This window comes from Thunnus thynnus, chromosome 21 (assembly GCF_963924715.1).
Source record: "Thunnus thynnus chromosome 21, fThuThy2.1, whole genome shotgun sequence".
Taxonomy (NCBI): Eukaryota; Metazoa; Chordata; class Actinopteri; order Scombriformes; family Scombridae; genus Thunnus; species Thunnus thynnus.
Genome location: NC_089537.1, coordinates 10,321,409 through 10,342,556, shown reverse-complemented (window position 1 = coordinate 10,342,556; position 21,148 = coordinate 10,321,409). Strand labels below are relative to the sequence as shown.

At 39.5% G+C, this 21,148-nt stretch overlaps 1 protein-coding gene across 1 annotated transcript in view; it reads left to right on the top strand.

Annotated features, from left to right (window-relative positions):
- plxdc2b (plexin domain containing 2b) overlaps nucleotides 1–18,926 on the top strand; it is a 106,225-nt gene extending 87,299 nt beyond the window's left edge. The window contains exons 12-14 of the mRNA XM_067577801.1: nucleotides 6,992–7,030; nucleotides 12,276–12,442; nucleotides 14,538–18,926. Coding sequence (XP_067433902.1) covers nucleotides 6,992–7,030; nucleotides 12,276–12,442; nucleotides 14,538–14,657 — 326 coding nt within the window. The 3' untranslated portion in view covers nucleotides 14,658–18,926. The remainder of the gene's footprint in view (nucleotides 1–6,991; nucleotides 7,031–12,275; nucleotides 12,443–14,537) is intronic.
- The last annotated feature ends 2,222 nt before the right edge of the window (nucleotides 18,927–21,148 follow it).

The window sequence follows — 21,148 nt, the reverse complement described above, 5'->3', positions numbered from 1 at the left end:
GCAAACAGAGTCTAAATTAAATTATATTCAAGTCAAACAGCTGATCCAGATATGGGACTCTTTCTCAGGTTATGCTGAAAATTTCCCATAAAGTCACAAAGGCAATAAACTAATATGCAGAACCATGTAATATAATATAATGTAAATATAATATTTGCTCAGATAACATATATCCTGTACCAGTAAGGAAGGAAGGAATGTAGCTGTAGACAAAGTTCAGTAAAAGTACAGATTTTTTGAAGGTGCAGTGGCTTTAAAGAATAAGTCTGCTGATATTTTTCTCAATGTCAACATATACCATAAAAAGACCTGTGATGGTGTTCTTCTCACTGTTATTTCCTTTCATAAAAATAATCAGTCAAAATAAGTTTCCATAAGATGACATTCACTGTAGATGTATTGAAGGTTGAAGGGGACATATGAGGCACATTTCAAAGTCTATATTTATATTCTTAGGCTCCAGTGGAATACCTTTATGATATACAGTTAAGAAAAACTCCTTATTTATCTTTATTTCCTTCATGCAGCCCCTGAGTTCAGCCTCTGTCTGAAACAGGCAGTTTTAGCTCCTGTCTCTTTAAGGTCCCCCTCCTGATGAGCCCGATCTGATTGGCCAGTTACCAGACGCTGCATCTTAGCCGACCTCCACCACCTCTGGAGGCTACGTAAACAAACAATAATTATAGTATTTGACTTCTTTTTCTCATTCTTTACTCAAAATATAAACTTCTTTAATACATCCCTACATGTTGGAGCCCAATCTGATCCAAAATATGCGAGTGGACAACGTCAAACTTCCGGTGGAACAACTTCAGCAACAAAGATTACAGAACGGACGGCCATCTGTGGGCATGCATGAACAATCTAGTGTCATTACGAGGAGGAAGTAGAGGTACAGGCCAGGCTGAAGCCCTGGTGTTTGACTTGCAGGGAGCATTTTTACATGCACTCACCTCAAGTTTTGGACCTTTGATCATATTTTACATTATAACAGTAAAGAAATAACAGAAAATCACAAAATGCATGATGTTTCCCCACTAAAATATCTTTCCTGTGCCTTCTCTCTAGCATTAGTCTTGAGCTTCTCTTCTTCTTTATAGTTGTGTGAAAACTGTGTTCAGCGATTCTCTCTAACACTATTTCCCAGCAAAGGTCGAAGAGGTCATGCTCCTTTTGATATTGCAGTGCAAAGCATTGAGCATATGATTCACCACACCCCAGCGGGAGGTTAACCCGAACCATACTGCAGCATAATCTCAGTTATCTAATGCAAATCCTCTTTGAAAGGAGAAGACAGGATTCCTCTGCTGATGATGGGAGAACAGCCAAGGTGTCCTCTAGAGTTTGTTTACTTTCATTTCCTTTTTTTTTTCCTGTGAAAGTTAAGAGTTTGTTTGTTTTGTTTTTGTGCCAATTTTCAGCTCATTTCCCGTTGTATGGCTTTTGAGCAATTCATTTATGTAAACAGGCAATTTATCTTAATCAGCTCCAGATGTGCTGTAATTGAATCAAAGTGATAGGAAGGAGTCTACTCCTTACTTAAGTCATAAGTTTCAGGTAATGTCACTACTTCTCTTGTGCTTCCACATTGAGTGTTGGACACACAATGAGTATATAGTACCATGACGTAATGGACAACCAATAATTTCAGACATCTACTATTATCCTTGTGATTAATTTATTTAGGCTTATTGCATCCTTTTAAGAACATGAAGGAAGTCTGAACTCTGAAGGATAAAATACTGCTTCAACTGCTTATCTGACTGCAGTTGACAGAATGAACATGATAGAAATTTGTCTTTAACATCGATTACCATAGACTCTATATGAAGATGGCCATCTTTTCCGTTTGGGGCCAGGACTTTCCAAATAAGGAGTGCAGGGCGTTGCCTTTCACGCTCTGGAAACACGCCCCGCTACCTCAGGCCGAAACGAACAAGATTGAGACCATAATGACTTGTCGAAAAAGATGATTGACGCAGTATTTCTAGTGAGAAGTTGACACTTTTTGAATGGGAGTCTATTGGAGCCAGCATCTAGCGGCCATCAGTAGTATAGCATTTTAAGGTACTTCTGCATCGGCTTCAGTCTCAAGCAGTGGTAGTTACCACTTGTTTACACATAAAGAAAAAATATACTGGGGAAAAAACTAGGAATATGGTAACTATGTTTGTGCAAGAAGTAGCAAAACGCAAAAATATGTGCAGTGAAAGTCAGCCGCATACTTGTGATCAAACCGACATGCGCAGATAAATATGCAGGGTGGTTACATTGGCAGGCAAATTGCTCTGGATGTAGTTAGCCATAATGGCTGTTCCAAGCAGCTAGTTTCTGTGTTTGCCTTCGTTCAGACTCAGAGACAAACGTTTGAAATGATTCGTGTAAAAATCATGTTTATTTGGAGAGCTGTAGGAGCCTCAGACAACTTGCTCTGATATATGCTGTTTTGCGCGAGTCCTTGTTTCCCCGAGTCTCTATAACGCAGCTGGCGAGTGAACATTTATGGAAAATGCCATACATTAAGTTGATATTTTATGATTCTCATCAGCAAATCCCATGAAAAGACCAAAACTAACAATGCAGTAGTCCATCTCTCAATACTTTCTTACTTCACTACTCTGTCTGCTGAACACATAAATCTCCTAAAATCTGTCATAAATACAAAGTTTGATTTAACAAAAAAAAGCTCAGTAATTTCCTGAATCAGCTGGGCGCTGTGGTTTTTAGCAAATGTTACTTAAGCAGGAGTAAATGGTGGATTTATTGGGGACTATTTTTATCTGTAATTGTATGTTGGATTGACTCAAAATAAACTGCGTGTGTGTTCATGGTAATTAAAGAACATTTGTGTTTTTAATATTTCAACAATGGAAGCACAGAGAAATAAACTATATCAGGCTTTGGCTACACAAATGATACTTGTTTGAAGGATACATTTATTGATGGTTTTGGTCTTTTTATTGTTTTTTATGACAATAAGAACAATGCAGACTATCACCAGGCCCATCTTTTAATGGGGAAGGTGTCCGGAGAGTCACTGTATCGGGGACCTGATGTGAGAAGTTGAAATAAGGGCTCAGTTTGTGGTTACGAAGGCTGACAGGAAGCAGATCAGTAAATGTTTTGGCTCATGACACACCACAAAAAATCCATCTCAAACATTCCTCAGCAGACTTTGACCTTGACTGTTCTGACTTCAAAGCTTAATATGATTGTGCTTTTGGGTTGTTGCTCCTCAACAGCTGAACACCCTCCTTTTTAAAGTCTTAGAGCAGCATCTTAAAAGTGACTCGTTTCCTTCGGCAGTTTCTTGATGCAGTAACTATATTTCTGGTTTGTGCAGTCTGTGTCCATGTTTTTCTCATCTCATTGGTCTCTTTTATTTCCTTTTCCTTTGTCCTTCTGTAAAGCACTTTGTAAGTACAGTTTTAAAAAGTGCCATTACATTTATTTGGAAAATCTTATTTTTTCCACAACAAGCCAAAACACCCCTGCGGTCAGATAATTTCTCTTTTTGCCAGCAGAAATCAAAAGTATCATTTAAATCTTTAAAGGCTGCTCTGGTAATGTGGTTTTTAAGAGACTAAATAACTTAAGATAGACTATTTTGTAGTGCAAGAGTGCAACATCTGCAGTGTTATTCCACCCTCCTCCTACATGGCTGATGGTATTTTTTTCTCTGTTGTTGAATTTTTAAAGGTTTTCTACATTCAGGCGTGGGTTATCCATTATTTCATTTTCACAAAAAAAGGCATTCACTTTCATCGTTAACTGAGGCAGTAGCCAACCTTTTCTCTGTTGCACCCCCCATTAATCATCTTGTGGGGGCTGAGTTTAAATGGACACTCCATCACCGTTGGGGTGCCCGATGGGCTGCTGTGATGAGGATGGATGCAGTGAGCTCAGGGAGGAGTGAGAAAACTGTCCCACTGTGAGGCAAAACACGTCAACTGATCTTACAGATCAAACCAGGGCGTGGTGAGAGGACTAACAGAAGAACAGAGAAATAAAAAGTGTTTGGTTTGTGTGTGTATGACTGAATGTGACTGTGTGTGCTAAGAGGTCACGCTGTGGTATTTGTTGTGTTGCTGACACAGAGAACTTCTCTGACTGTCTGACACGCACAGCGGATCAGTTTCCCCTGTCTCTTCAGCTGCAAGGGGTCAAAGGTCAGGTTAGAGTGCAGGCTGGGTGGCTCATGCACGTGCTGGCGACCTGCAGCTGGACGAGAGAGTGAGGGGAAAAGAGGAGAGGCAGACTGGAGTGGAGAAATGTGTCTGCGTAGGTGCGAGTGTGTTTGGATGTGAGAAAAGCCGACATGGAAAGTTTTTATCTCATTTCTCACTCCGCTGACATTCGACTGAACTTCGTACGCCGTCCTCAGAGGGGCTGTTTTGTTTTAAAGAGATTAGATCAAGTGTCACTTCTCTCCTGTGGACCGTCCCGATACAGCAGCACTAGGGATGTAAACAGACATGAATACATAATTTGAATAGGAACAGTTGCAAACAGCATATGACTTTTATTTGTATTTGCACAAAACTTGCTGTACAGACATTTCCAGATGATGCTTCTAATGACTTTGGTGATCTCCTGACTTTTCCTCTAGTTCCGCCATGAGGTTCGCATTTGTGATTTTGAATGGAGCCTAACGTTAGTTTAGGCAGAGCACTGAAGTCGCTTGTTTTGGCTGATCGGCTTCAGCTGTTTTCAACATGCTTCACGATCACTGACTCATCCACAGCTGTGTGTCTGGTAACATCCAATCGCATGCATGCAGGACTCAGACTCAGACTACATTTATTTATTAGACATACATTTTATTTATCCCAGACAGGAAATTCAGTTCTACAGCTTACCCAGTCCACACACACACAAAAAAACAAACTCACAGGCAAGTAGTAACATGTCAGAGACAGCAGGTCAGCACATGGGTACAAGGAACACGAGCAGCACACAACACATTCTTCCTTCGGTCACCTCGTGTATGCAGGCTTACACGAGGAACCAGGTGAAAAGCAAACAAAACAAAAATAACTCACATCTGTCTTCTAAAGGAAGGAATCTCTGTCTGTATGTGTGTCCTTTGGGATCTCTTGAACTGTTCCTCCAATTAACTCCACGCTCAACGTGTGTTTGGCTGGGGAGTCAAGGGAGTGCAGTGTTGAATTTGGTGCAATGTGGACACAATGTGTTTAATATTAATAAATTTTGAATAAACCAGCGATCAGCGAGCCACTCAAAGCTTCAGAGCTCTGCCGACTGACTCCAGTATGTCAGGGAGAAACCAGAGACGAGGTGTGACACAAGTCAGAGAAAATTGCTCTAAAAAGAGAAAAGTAGACAGCAAAAACAGAGCTTTTAATCAAGAATGGACACTTTTACCCCGTGTCTAAACAGAGGGCATAGCATTAGCAGCATGTCTAACAGATCATCAGCAGCAGCGAGTGACTACACAGGAGGCGTTCAGGTATGTTGTTGAGCATAGGATACCTGCGTTTTGGAAGCGCTCAGAGTCCAATACACAATGACTGTAGTTACACATCTCATATGTTCTGAGACTGTGGTGATTGTGAATCGCCACTACAGACAAAAGACAAATCTTACCCACTCAAATTCTCGTTTGCGGAACCACCAATGAGAATGAGCTACCCAGCTCCACACAGTCTGCTGACTCCCAAGGTGCGTTCAAGAAACGCCTGAAAACTCAGCTCCCCTGTGAAAACCTTAACACTTGAGCCCCTTAACCTCTTAGCACTTTGTTTATTGCTGCACTTCTTTCAGCTTCTTTCTGTTGTTTGTGGTATTTCTTATTCACTTTTTTACTCCCAGTTGTTTCTTACTTTAATAATTATATATTTTTTAAAAAAATGAACAAAGACAAACCTTCTGTGTATCTCATTGCACTTGTTCCTAGTCAGCTACTTGAGAATTTGTCCCACTGCTCTTTCAGAGTCACTGTCCTCTTAACGCTTGATTGTCTTGCTTCGCTTGTAAATGGCTTTGGATAGAAGTGTCTGCCAAATAACAAAATGTAAATGTAGAACGTTGGTTATATAATAAAATCAGTGGAGCTTAGTGTGCGGTCCTCGTCCATCAAGTGATGTCACCCAGTACAATTCTGACTTGTATCTTCCATCTATGCTACATGTTTTACAGTATTTCCACAATTCATGTCCACACAGACCTTTTTTCCCCCTTTTTTGTGAACATAGGACTCAAATACAAATCATTCTTTATTATTTGTTTAGTTTAGGTATATGGTTAAAATATTATTATAGTTATTTTGCAAGCAGCTAAACATGAATCCAAACACTGCAACAGATACAGACATATTTGTGAGATCAACAGATACACAAAGCAGCTTTTTGTTACATCCCTATCGGCTACGACAGACTTAAATACTTATATTCCTCGAGCCACGATGATCCATATTCATGACCCTCACTCTGGTGTGGGATTGAAGGACTAAATTCTGTGCAGTCGCTCAGAGTAGTATATCTCATTTAAGGATTCGTTTCAGACACCGAAATGTGGCTACACTCGCTGTTTTGAAAATTGAAAACAGAAAATCCTTTTGAATAAAATCGTTTGGTGAAATATATCTATCTGGTGGTATATAGTATGCGCCAAATTTGCATAATGTGAATCCTACGGTGTGTGTGTGTAAATGCCTGCTACCCCTCTAGAAGAAGTGGGTCACGCTACATTTACATATTTCACATGTATAGTTAACCCCAGACTGCTTTTATGTGTTGAATTATGCATGTTGAACCATTATATTCTAGGAATTAAATTTTAATCAGATTTAAAGTGGAGTAAATTTCATGTTGAAAGGAAGACGGTCCACTAATGAAAGAAGCTTAATCTCATTTGGGACCTTCGGGAAGCTGTTTATTTTATTAGCGCCTTAAAAAACAAACTACAAAGAGAAATGCTGATTTTATTGTGTCTGACGCTCACATTTGTTTCTCTCTGTTTCTCCTCGTAGATGATACCAAGATCGCTCTGCATCTCAGAGACAACCCAGGTAGGTTCCCGTCTTTCACTGCTGTGGCGTCCAGTAACTGTTGCTGCTGTGGCTGCTGCTGAGCTGTGTGTGTTTCTGTTTTGTTTTTTACAACTGAAGTATTGTTCCCTGGTTGCTTTTTGATCTGTTTGGAAGTCGCGTGGCTCAGTCTGCTGATAAACTTTATCCAGCAGCCGACTATAATGATTAATTGTCCTTTGAGGGTTGCGCAGATCAATGTTAGTGTTTGGACTTGTATGAGTGAAGGCAGGAGGCCTGTTCCCAAAAAATCAGTTCTTACACTGTGGAGGCGTGTTTGTATGACAGCACATCGCTTTGAATGCCAAAGTATTTTTTCTACAAACCTCTTATGAGTAAGTTGTCAATAATCATAAATAATGTTAGGAACCCTTTTTTTCTGTGTGTAGCATCTGCTGCAACTGAAGATTATTCACATCATCGATTAAAGGAGTATTCAAGCAATTCAGTATTGTACTTCCATAAAGATGGGGGACTTTTGAGAGACAGATTTAGAAAAATAGCGATCGAAATAAAAGCTTCAGAGCCTGGGATATCCAGGTTTTAATCCATAAAATGGGCCAAGCTCCAAAAATACAGGATCCTACAATTCCCATAATGCATTTTTATAGTGTCTTGCGCCAGGTATCAAACTTCCTGGTTAAACTCCGCTCGTGCAGTTTGTAATGTAGGCTATCTGTTTAAAAAACATTTTAAGACTAAAAGGAGAGTAGTAGAGGAGTTTGGAGCCCGAGTTTGGAGAAACTTGTGAACACAACAAGAGATGCTAGTCCTAGTTTTAGGACTCCTAAGTTTTTGGTCTAAGAGTGATTAACAAAGCGTTTTAGAGCTAAAGTTAGAGGAACCTGACACCTGCTCAGTCAAATGCTGCAGATAATTTACTTCATTGCATCAGTGTTTTGATGGTGGGTGAATATAAAATCAGCTCACCAACAAATCAAAACAGTCTTCTGACTGTCACCAGAGATGACAGTTTGCACTCAGGTTGTATTTTATACACAAGAAATCAGGACAAATGACCTTCAGAGGTTCCCAGACCCATCACCTGTAAAAACCCAACAGCAACCAGCTCCTCTGTTGCTCCTCCTGAGGTTTCTTCCATTTTTTTCCCCATTAAAAGGTTTTTTATGGAGTTTTTCCTTATTTGTGTTGAGGGTCAAAAGACAGAGGATGTTGTATTGCTGTGATTTGTGATATTGGGCAAATAAAATTGACTTGACTTGACAAAAGATCAATTACACATGTAGCATCTTAACATTATTGTAGAAACATTTATGGAGAAACGACTTCCAGTATTCATCACTGGTCACTGCAGCAAAACAGAAAAGTCTTTTTAGTGATAGGAAGTAGTGAGGTTTGATCAGTGATCAAAGTATCACCATTCGTTTGACAGTGCCTGCTGTTTGAAAATACTACATTTGGTATACCACCTACAGAAATTCAGTATTACTTTTATTCTAAGCTCAACACACTTTAGTTGCTAATATGTGCAAAACATTCAAACTCTGAAATGACTTCCAACTCTATCAGGTTTCGGAGATAACCTTTCAAATGTTTCATTTCCTGCTTGAGAGGAATTGGAAATCCACAGCTTCTATCACACTTTCATTACACAAACGCTGCATGTCTCCCATCACTCGAGCACTCTTGTGCTGGCGTCTGGCGCTGTGATGATATCTCAGCGTGGCATTCCAGTTTTTTTGTTTTTTTTCATGCAGCTAACCTTTTTCCACCACATACCTGGGATAATGTTATTCAAGGTGAAAAGTAATTGCATGGAAGCCACCAGAATGATTATACTAAGATTGAAAAAAGCATGAATTTCTGTAGTTTTTGTCTGTGTCCAAATCAAAGATGATTCATTGATGATTTTTAGACATAACATTTAAGACATATTATTGGATATTTGGGCAGGTTTAATTAATCAGACAGTAGTTTAAAAATGTATCTCCTCCAGGACGTCTTCAGCTGTTCAGCATCTTTATCTCTCACATCAGTCAGTTACGCCAAGATGTCCTCTGACCTTGACTGTGGTAGGAAACACTGAGGCGATTACAGCTACAGCAGGTGCTGAGATAAGGAACAACACGAGTGAACCTACTCAACACCACCACTCCTCCACATCTATTAACAAACAAGCTGAATTATAGGTCTGTTCAGTTTGTTTTCTAAAGACCCATTAGCCAGGTGAGAGAACAATTGTGTTCTTCTAATGTTTAGCTGAAAGCAGCTTGGCTGAGTTTCCATTGGTCTCAATCATCCTTTCTCAAAAGCTCTAATGTAGTTTTATTGCTGTCTAGACTTCCCTCGTCCATTAGTGTTTATTAGTCTCCTCAGGTTCGAGCCGTCATAAGGACAAAGCTAATGGTGAATGAATTCAGGGCAATTAGCTAAAGATGTTCCAGCTCTCTGCGTCCCCCAATTAGACTGTATTGTGCTATAATGATCAATATTGACAAACACTTCTGGAATAATGAATATTTTTAGCCATGTCAGTCCAGCACTTTGGTCTTAAATGCAATAACAATGATGACAGCTGCAACAATTAATTAATCTTTTAGTTAATTGATTGTTTGTCAATCATCAAGCAAAACCTCAAAATTAAATTCTTTGTAATATAATCGTAATTAAATATATTTTGGGATTTAAATTGTTGGTAGAGTAGAAGATGTCACCTCGGGTTCTCCTTGTGACTGACATTTTCCACAATTTTATAGACTAAATGATTCATTGAAAAAACTTGATTATTACTTAACAATGCCAATAATTGTTAGTTGCACCCTTATCATCAACTATTGGATAGACTGGGTGATGGACATTGATGGTTTCCAGAGGATCAATCCCACTGACTTTAATGATCTGTTGACTTTTCCTCCATGAGGTTGACCTTTGTAGTTTTGAGTGAAATGTCTTAACAACTGTCAGATGGATTGCAATAGAGTTTAGTACAAACATTCACGTCCCCTTCATGAATCATAATAATGTTGGTGATCCTATGGCTTTTCGTCTAGCACCATCATTAGGTCACAGTTTTAATTAATGGCAGGACTGTAGACTCTTGTTTGTTGTGTAGCTGCGTTGACTGCATGGCCACACTGATATAATGACAAAACAAAGCATACACAAAGACTTAAGAGCACTTGTTTTTATCTGCCCTGTCCTTCAACAACCCACTATAACCCAGTATAAATGATATTTGAGGCGCGTGTCTCTGCTGTCTTAATGGTTTAAATGTACCACTCAAAAGTGTCAGGATGCAACTGTCGGTCTCAGCTGAGCTCTCGGCTCCTCCAGGGGTCTGGTCCGAACCAGATCTGCTGGCCCTCCCGCTGGTTATTTGGCTGCTGTTGATTTCTCGTTGTGTCTACATCCCCACTCAGTCGCATGCCCCCTGCTAACCTGCTAACACAGCAGACTAACAGCCTGTCGCATCGTTTGGGCTTCCAGCTGACCATGAGATGGCTCTGCTCTTGGACTGAGCACTCTCAGATAAACACAGGAACAATGCCTTTTCTGAGAAAACAGAAAAATAAAAAACACCCTTTCAGACCGTGTTTATTAGGATTAAGCACAATAGCGAAAAATGTCATGATGTCATTTTCTCTGCCAAGTTGTTTTTCTCTGAAAAGTAGAGCTCCTGACTCACCAGATTCAAGACTGACTGACTGTGAGAGATATCATAAAAAAAACCCAATGGCATTATGAGCACGATTTTTTTGTTGGATTATGAACAAAAGAGGTTTGTTGTGATGTTTCAGAACAACAAATTATCCATCCTTTGTTCTTTCTTAAATTTACAGTTTCCAGAGAGTGCACATAACGGCTACGCTAACTTGTACAACCACACGTTTACAATGACTGCCCACACACATTGGACAGGTTTGATTACCACCCGGTTATTCTGTGTGCTGGAAATCAATGAGGCAGGGAGCCAGGGGAGAGGCTGGTTGGCTGACAAGCTCGGCGGTGGCTAGAGCTGCTAATTAAAGCCAGGGAGCCCAGGGAGAGGTTGTCAGGGGGGGACATAGAAGAAGAAGAAATCTGCAGCCTGGTGAACAGATCTGGGCTGGACCTGTTATAAATCTGCGTGAGATAAGCTTTAAGGGCAGAATCTACATTGTTTGTTTCATTATCGCTTCATTAGCTCTCCCCTGCTATGATCAGTGTGTCTCTGCTGGGAGGCGTCAAGACTAAAAACCTTTACATTTTCTTGTTTTTCTGTAGTGAATTCTTATTCTGTGTGTTCTTGTAGCTGACAAATTGCAGGTGAAAATTCTCGTTTCATGTTTTTGGGGGAAATTGTGCCTCCATAGATGAAAACAAAGATTCCCAGTCGGTTACAGGACGCTCTTATCATCTTGAAAAGAGCTCTCAAAATACCTGCTGGGTCAAATGTAACCCTCCAATATGACTCTTACAAAGTGCTTTAAAGACGAGGGATTTTTTCCAAGGCTCACTGAAGGACAGATTTATAATGCAGCCTCTTTGGTTTGCCTCACCACAACTGGAGGCTACAACAGGACTCTATCAGCATCCATAGGTCTGCTTCCTCCTCCAATCAGGACCATATGCTGTTAACCTTGGTTTGGGCTTAACTCGTACTTGCAGGAGAGGAGAACAGCTCATGAATACCTAAACAGGCTACAGAACAATCAACAGAGAGCACATAACGTTCAGTTCAGACCTGAGCCTTGAAATTAGTAACAGAGAAAAGAAAATGTCCCTTCAATGAAAAACTCCCATTAACTCAACTAAAAATGAACTCATTTAAATCACATATGGCTGAATGAGATTTACAGAATCAGGTTTTTCAATAAAAACATTTTTGTGTTATGAAAACTCGTAAAATTTTGATTACCAGCATCAAGCATGTCTAAGTCAACTTTATGTCATATTTGTTGGTATATGTAATGTAAGAAAAGCAGGTATTGATGAATGATGAGTGTCCCCTGCTGGTCAACAGCAGAACTGCAGTGAAAGTAGAAAAACGTCACATTTGTGTGGTTGCTTTTATCCAAAATATCCAAACCACTGATCCTTGTGGTGTTACTTTATTTGTTTATTTATCAGGGACAACACATATTAATTAACATCATGAGGGTGTAAATGTGTCAGATGAAGACAAAAGGCTGATTTTCAGTGCTTTACTCAAAGCATAATTTAAAAAAAAACACATGCAATGTATGTGAGTGTCTTTTTTTAAATTGTTTGTTTGTTTGTTTTTCAGTAATGCCAGCAGACAGTGCTGTCGACAGGACACCCGGCACACACCCTCTGCACACTGGTCTGATCCTGGGCATCCTCCTGGTGATGCTCATCATGGTTGCCGGTGTGCTGGTCACCGTCTACATCTACCATCACCCCACCTCTGCAGCCAGCCTCTTCCTCATCGAGGTGAGTGGGGACGCTACCATCTGGGTGTTAGAATAGTTCAATTCCTAATTGAAATGGTTAATTAAAAAAGTTCATTCTTGGCCTTTGTAACAACATAAGTTTACCCAATAATCTTCTCACAAATCTTAAAATCTGTGGAAGACGGTCCACTAATCAAATCTGTTACAACTGGGCAACTACAATACAATCAATCAATACAGTCAAAAAGCTTCAGATCTACTAAATGGACCTTGTGGTGAGATTGTTTTGTTTACCAAATCAATTATATGTTTTTAAAAAACATAAAATAATATTTAACTATGTAGGGACAGTTAGGGTGAAGATACTTAGTTAGCTTGTGCTTCAGTAAAAAATATGGATGTTTGATATGTAGAATAATGAATATTATGATATTTTCCTAAATTTGAGACTAGGGCTGCAACTAATGATTCTTTTCATTATCAGTTAATCTACTGATTATTTTCTTAATGTCAAATGTCTCTAAATTGTGAAAAATGTCCATCCCAAGTTTGCAGAGCTCATGATTAATCTTGCAAATGTCTCATTTTGTCGGACCATAGTCCAAAACCCAAAGATAATTGGTTTTTTATCATCATAGAAGAGGATGAAAACCAGAAAATATTCATATTTGGGAATCTGGAATCAGTGATTTTTTTTGTAGTTTTTGCTTAAAAATAGCTTGAACCAATGATTCAATTATGAAAATCAAATTAATTTTCTATCTGATTAATGGACTAATCATTGCAGTTCTATTTGAGACATTTTGGAAATTAAATCCACAACGGGGAAAATATATTGAGTTTTTGTCTGACCACCTAAATCAGTAATATTAACAAATGTTCTCAAAGACAAAACTAATTTCTAAAAAATGCAGACAGTCACGTCTTGCCAAAATATGGTTTATAAGTTAGGAACATTTACAAAAGAAAAATTAGTTTTAATAAGATACTTTTTTTCTAAAATGTTCAGACATTCAACAGATGTGTCCGCCTGTTTCAAAGCAGACTGATATATTTAATGCTGTGTCAAACCAGGCTGAGTCTCTGGCCGACAGTGTAAAAACACTGTCTGTCGAGATTGTTTTCTCTGGACGGAGCTCAGTGCATTTTATTCCTCAATCCCTGACTCATAAATATGCATTATGATTTTCAAAAGGGTGAGAAGGTGCTGTTTGGAGAGTAATACACTGTGTGGTGTTGAAACAACTTTAAAAAAAAAAACATTTACACCTTCCCTGCTTTTCTCAATGTCACTGTTACAAGGCCAGCATCAGTCAGTGGATTTTGCCTTTTTAAAACTCATCAGTCACCATTTTAGCTTTCTTTTCAGATAAAACCAGAGAATTTATCTCTTCCTGTTCATAAGCTTTATAGTTGATGTTCTTAAAAGATAAAGCAGATGATAGATCAGAAAATATCAAAGCCAACAATGTGTCACTCCGTCTTTCACTGTTTTCTGAAATCCCTAATCTGTCTCTGGCACTCAGCCTCAACCTGTTCGACCCCAGTGAAGTCTTTAAAAACAGGTCATAAATGAAAAAAAACCTTTAAATAATTTCCTTAAACAGCTGGTCTCTGTAGCTTTTACTCACACAGGAGTAAATTGTGTATTTGTTGGGGACTATTTCCATGTGCGAATTAATACACGTTTGGTCCTGTAGTGAGTATTTACAGCAGCGGGATGGTATGTGTGGGATTGAGTCAAAATAAACTACAGTCTGTGTGTTCATGGTAATGAAGGAATATGTCACCCAGAATAACAGTCTGGCTCATTGATGTGGTTTTAATAGTTTTTGGACAACAATGGAGCTTTATGGTACAGGAATAAGATATATTTGGCTTCGGATACACACACACGATACTTGTTCGAAGGATCAATGCATTGTTGGTTTTGTGCTTCTCCAGAGATTTGTTGACAATAAGACAAATATAAAGTATCACCAGACTTATCCGTTAAAGTTTAATGACTTAGGAAAACACGTCTGAACTCTCCAGATCACAGACAAACCTCAGGCCTAACATTGACCTTTCACCTTTCAATCTAAGCTCTAAAATCTCTGTCCTCACACATCCTCTCCTCTTCTCTCCCTCCACAGAGACGCCCGAGCAGGTGGCCGGCCATGAAGTTCCGCCGTGGATCAGGTCACCCGGCCTACGCGGAGGTGGAGCCGGTGGGCCAGGAGAAGGAGGGCTTCATCGAGTCCGAGCAGTGCTGAGGGAGGAGGGGGCGTCCGCATCCCCGCAGCCTCCCCCCCTCCTATCTGTGCCAGCCCTCCTCCTCCCTCCTCGTGCCTGCTCCACAGGGACTTCTCACCAAGGAACCTCCAGGATCCACGGAGGAGCTCGGTGTACACAGTGACTCTTTGAGACTGCAGAATCGGCCGTTCGAGCGCTCGATGAGACTGGGTACAGCAGCCAACAATACATGGACGTGAGAAACCCCTGAAAACTGATCCCAGACAAACCCATTGTTCAGCTCCTGTTGGCAAAGGAACTGACCTACTGGGGACAGAGGGAGGGAGCAGCATTGACGTCATCGACTCAGTCAGCATTGGTTAGGAGTTTGTAAGGCTGCTATCATGTTGCCATGGAGGGGATTGTACAGCCTGACTGCTACTGGTGTGTGTGAGGGGGGGGAGCAGGGTGAATTATTCAATATATATTTTCAGAAACAATACAGAGTATGTGAACAGAGATTTCCACTTTATTGTTGGTGGGGTTATACAGTATAGGCCTTTGTATATCCATCAGGTATTTTCCTTTTTCTTTCAGTACGTTGTTTCCACACAGGGGTTGGCACATTTATCTGTTTAGACTGTCGGTATTGCTTTTCGATACCATCACAGGCTTAATTGACTTTTCCACAGCCCGTCCTGCACAGAGAGGCTGCGGCTGTGCGACACGACGCGAGCTGAAAACTCCTGTCACGGCGATCGAAAAGCGGCTCTGAGAAAAGCTCTGAACATTCAGCATCGGTGTTGAATTAGTTTATGATGTTTGGCTGGTTTCATTTCCTGAAAATGAAGTGTAAGATGGGTTTTTTTTTTTTTGTTCACTGAAAATATCTCAGTGATTTTTTATTTTTTTTTGAATGGGTGATGGGCACACTCTTATCCTTCTCATTATTTTGATTGGTTCTTAAGTCATGTATTTTTTGTTTTGTTTTTATTTTTGCTTTTTTTCATTATTGCCGTGCCATTTTGTCTCTGACTAGAGTTTGCACAATTTTTTCCATGCACAATTTTTTTTTTTTTTTTTTTTTTTTTGATTTGACATGTGGTACTAATGCAAAATTACAAGACAGGCGCTTGTGAGTGTGTATGCTGAATATATTTTCTAAAGTGTAAGTGATTCTTGTGTGTGTGTGCGTGTGCGTGTGAATGCAAAAGAGAGCAGTTTACAGTAGTGATTGGATATCCACCTGCTTTATGGGTGCATATGTTTGAGCTGGCTCTGCACAGTTGATTCTTATTGATTAATCTGAGGTGTCTGGACACAGTTTGTGTGAGCCAGAGAACACACTGGTCTGGTTTTGTTTCCTTGATTTTACAGTGTGGTTTCCTTTTCCAGTATGTTGCCAGCGTAACCATTGGCTTGTCTGTGTCCATGTTTAACCGTTATGATTGGCTCATCCGTGTCAACACATTCATGTATATACTGAGGCCAAAACATTTGCAGATTCAGGTAACTCATGGCAAACATTTGTAGTATAGCAGTATAGTACAGAAAAAAACTTTTTTATTTTTTATGAGTGGCCTTTCTTTCTCTACTTTTTTACTTAAATGTGAATACTGTTCCAATCATCGCTGTCATTGATCAATACACACGGCTTCTGACTGCACAAATTCAAACTCATTTCTGCTGACAAAAGACAAAATCATGTTTTTACACCAATGATAGATAGTAGATACATTTTAGACACACTATTGGTATCTTCTCTGGACTTCTACTGAAAAAGAAAATGTGCAATATGACACAAATGTTCAGTGCACCGAAACACTGAAAAATGCATAAAAAATAACAATCATCCAGATTTTTTTATTCACACACGTTGTTGCCATCACATCAAGACCAAAGACTAATCAGCATCTGAGTGAGCTATACTTTTAAATATTTACCTCAACCTCCCCACAGCGTCCACACCTCACCGCTCAGCAGCCATAACACCACCCAGAACGTAGCCGTTAGTAGAAGTTAACTGACCGTTCTCTAAACTCCTCCCCGAACTGCGATTGTCCAACCAGAGATTAGCACGGCAAGCCTGTCAAACTTTGGATTTCGCACATTGAAGCGATGCCCTGTAGTAAGTCTAGCGATACTTGGCATTTTAAGAGTTTACTTGTGGTGTTGTCTAAACCAAAAATACAACAGTAAACCTGTAAGAAGAAGTAATGTTAACCAAGCTTTACTTCCAAGGAGCACATTAATGACTAAAGCTAACATTTTTAGTTTGTGTGGTTAGAGGTTTGCCCTTAGCTTAGTTTAGCTTAGCTTAGCTTCGCCCCAAGTGACATAAGAAGGGGCATCAAATCTGAATGGCTTGTTGAATCACAAGAGTACAGAGTAAGACAGCCCACACCAAACTGACTGACTGGTCTTATTAGGCACATCAGAGACCCAAATACATATGCACAAACACTGAAAAAGTGAGTTTTTCATAATATGGCCCCTTTAAAAACAAGCTCCGTTCACCACTACACTAGCACTGTGTGTGGGAAGTAGTGGAAGAAGTATTCTGATGCTTTACTTAAGTAAAAGTACCAATACAACAATGTAAAAATAATCACAAGTAAAAGTCCTGCATGAAAAATCCTACTTAAGTAAAAGTACATAAGTATTAGCAGCTTGATGTAGTTAAAGTATTGCAGTGAAAGTAGTGGTTTGGTCCCTCTGACTGATATATTATTATATATGACATCATTAGATTATTAATACTGAAGCATCAGTGTTAGAGCAGCATGTTACTGTTGTAGCTGCTGGAGGTGGAGCTAGTTTGAACTACTTTATATACAGTTTAGTCCAATGGTTCCAAACCTAGGGGTCGGGCCCCTCCAAAAGGTCACCAGATAAATCTGAGGGGTTGTGAGATGATTAATGGAAGAGGAAAGAAGAAAAAACAAAGCTCTGTTACACAAATCTGTTTTCATATTTTGGAATTTTTCTCTAATCTTTGAAACATTAAACTGTCAGAATTTGCGCCTTCAGCCAGTTAAACCGCTACCTAATTAACTACAGCTGATAAAATCTGCCAGCCTGCTTTTGTCTACCCTTGTCTGAAATCAAGGAGACACTTTTTCAAAAATTAGTAAGAATTTTAAGTGTAAATCTGCCAGAGTTGTTATTTTAAACTGCATAATGTGTCGTGTGAGAATAGAAAGTTTGACAGGCATAGCAACAGTATCCAAGAGGCGGTTCGTAGCCAACGGTCACGTCCTTAGCACCAAGTGCTAGGTTGGATCAGCCGCAGGGACAAACTCACACGAGTGCGGTTAGGGTTAGGGTTAGGATTAGGGTTAGGATTACAGGCACAATAAAGAAACACTTTGTACAAATCTCACAAGAGTTTCACAAATTGTCCCTCTGACTGATCCAATCTAGCACCAACCCATCTTTTATGTAAATGCAATGAAACCATTTCACCTTCAAATGCTTTTATTAACAGATATAATCTACACTCCCAAAGATACACACGAGTCATTTACAAATACCAAAATGAAGAACTCACCGGCTGTTTTAATCCTTCACACAGACGCTTCTTTATAACTACACTGAGGTCTGATGAGGTCCCTGGTTTTCAAACCCTCATTTATGACTCTGCATAACTTCCAAAACAGTGTTTCAAACGCATTCAGGAGGGAATAAGGGGTTTAACTTCACAGGCCGATGGCTTTTCCGTGCCATATTGTTAGATTAATCCCTGTGGAGGAATTGCTTGGAACATCTGCTTGTTGTACACTGCCACCTGAAACTGCAAGTGTTTTTATTATAACCACTGTCCAAATGCAGTCAGAGAAAGTGGCTGACGGTTGGATTAGTTTGTGTTAAACATGTCTACAAAAGAAGCCGTAACACTTTGACACTTTGTTCAAAGAAACAGGAGGTTTTCTGGCAGCAAAGTCTTCATTTGCTTCACTGGACTTGACTAATTGCTTTCACTCCCACTTTCTTAACATGTTATTTTAGATGATGAAAAAGCAGCTTAGTGGTTGTTGTTAAGATAGATTACTGCTGTGTGCTGTTCTTTACTTTCTGACTCATGAGTTGGATTGAACAATGTTAAGTCACACAGATTCAGCGACGATTGCCAGAGCTCAATAAAGATTTTGTTTTTCCAGCTGTGACCTTATTTTGCTCTGATCTTACCATGACACTCCATAGCACACAATGAAACTCAAAAATCACACAGTATCATAGCTGTCTGTAATTTCTGTAACTACTGTTGCTTTGATTACATTTGAAATAATAAACAATGTTGGTAAAAACCACTGACGATGTCTGTTGTCTTTTTTTATAGCTGCTTGTGTGTGTGTGCGTACCTTTATACAAAATTATGGATACATTAGACAATATTTCGAAATACAATTGGATTGTAGGAGCAAATAATCACTTCTGTTGTTGCATTAATCAGTACTCGTGTATGCATTCAAAGAACAAACACACAAAAGAGAAACAATGAGCAGCTGGAAAGCTGACAGGCAATGCATTATTCCGACTTAAATGCCATCATAATTACTTTAAAGGTATACTATGCAGGATTTGTCAGTTGGTGTTTGTAAACACAGCTTTCAAAATTGCGCATGAGCGAGCTAGAGAGTGAATGAAAAGAGCAAGCAGAGCTGGCGAGAACAAAGCTGTGAATCAGAGAAATAAAACGTTATTTTCTGATTGTTTCATGGTGCCATGTTGTCAGATTTTGTGTAAATGTAGAGCTTCATCCTGTCTGCTGTGGCCTCTCGGCTCTACGTGTGTGTAGCTCAGACCCACCCTCAGTCAAGCAGACACACAGACCTGCTGCTCTTTATACGTCCATGACACAGAGACAGAGAGCAGAGTGGAGCAGAGGAGAGAGACGGAGACAGCGATGTAACCAGGTCACTATACTACCAGTCCCAACCTTACACCCTGCATGCTGTTATTGGCTGGGGGCTACACACCCACTGCCCAATAATTGCCCAGAAATGTCCCGAACACAGCAAAATAATAAATAAAATACAGGTAGAGGGCCGAGTCTCTGCAGATACATACAGCACCACACACTTCTAGTGGGTCATGAGTGATGATTGAGAGGGATTATTTTTGTATTAGTCTATACATTGTTTTTGTAGGAAAATCCTGCATAGTATATTTTTGGAAGTGCATGCCGAAAATAAAAAGGGATCTTTGGACAGATACATTTGGAGGAAAGCCGGTGTTTGACTGACACTTTTTCTCAGTGCTCATTCTGCAAGTCCATCATTTGACTATGCACTTTTTTCCACAGCTTTTTTCTTTACATCAACCATACCCATCCTGCAAGAGAGCGTGACAGTGAAAAATGCTGTGTGGTTCATGGTAAATCCTTGGATCAGGTAGATAGTGGAACTGCTTCTCTGCAGATTGAGGAGATACGGTTGTATAGAGAGAAAGCTGAGCAAACAAGACAGCAAAGAAGAGATGGAGCAGAGCTCAGCAAGCCAGGAGCAAAAAAAAGAAAAAGGCATGAAGGAGGAAAAAGTATTGGCAAAGGCAGGCAGAGGTTTTGTTTTTTGTTTGTTAGTAGAACAGAGGACAAAAAGGGGATTAAATTTTATAATGCTAGAAGAGTGACTTTGGAGAGAGTAAGGATGTAAATGAGGTGTGCGACATAAAACGGCACAACTTCCCCAAATTAAGTTAATGATTCTATTGTAGGCAATGTCATAACAGTGTTGTGCTGCTGTTGCTAACACCCTGTAACCTGATGTCTTACTGCCATCTAGTGGTCAAACTAAAGAATGAATATGGAATATTATGGAATAAAAACAAATGAAATGGCTGCATGCTCAGGTTTCACCCAGCACTTTAATAATTCTTCTAATACTCTGATGTATGGTGGCTCTGAGGTGCAAAACACAACATTTCAGAAAACAAATGAAATGTAGTTGTGTTTTGCACCTCAGAGCCACCGTACTGCTACTCTAAAAATAATCTAATACTACAACTAAGTTCTGACACAGCAAAATCAAAATGATAAAAGACACTCATGGTTGTTTTACTACAGTTGGTTTAACACATTTTGTATTGCTTTGTTTTAAGACTATGAAGGATAAAAACATTTCTTTATTCTGCTGCTTTACAATGAAATAATCTTACTTCAAGCCTAAAATGGAGCATGAGAGCATCTTAAACCTTGAAAAGATGTTTTTTCTGTCATTTGTAACCTGATTTATATTATATATTATATTATAGAGAGCTGGGGACATGTAGGCTGTGTCTGTATGTTTTGTCTCAAGTGGTGCAATGGTTTTATGTTTTTAAACTTTATTGGGATTTAATCCTTGATGGCTGGAAATCACTGTTGTGCAGTCATTCTGTATTTTTAACCATCAAATAAATTCAATCAAATTACTCTTAACTTATTCTCCTACTTATTCCTCTATTGTGTTAAGTTAGTGTGTGAAATGACATCTTGTGTTTTAGGATATTGTGATGAGCTTTTTACACCGTTTTCTGATGCTGATGATTAATC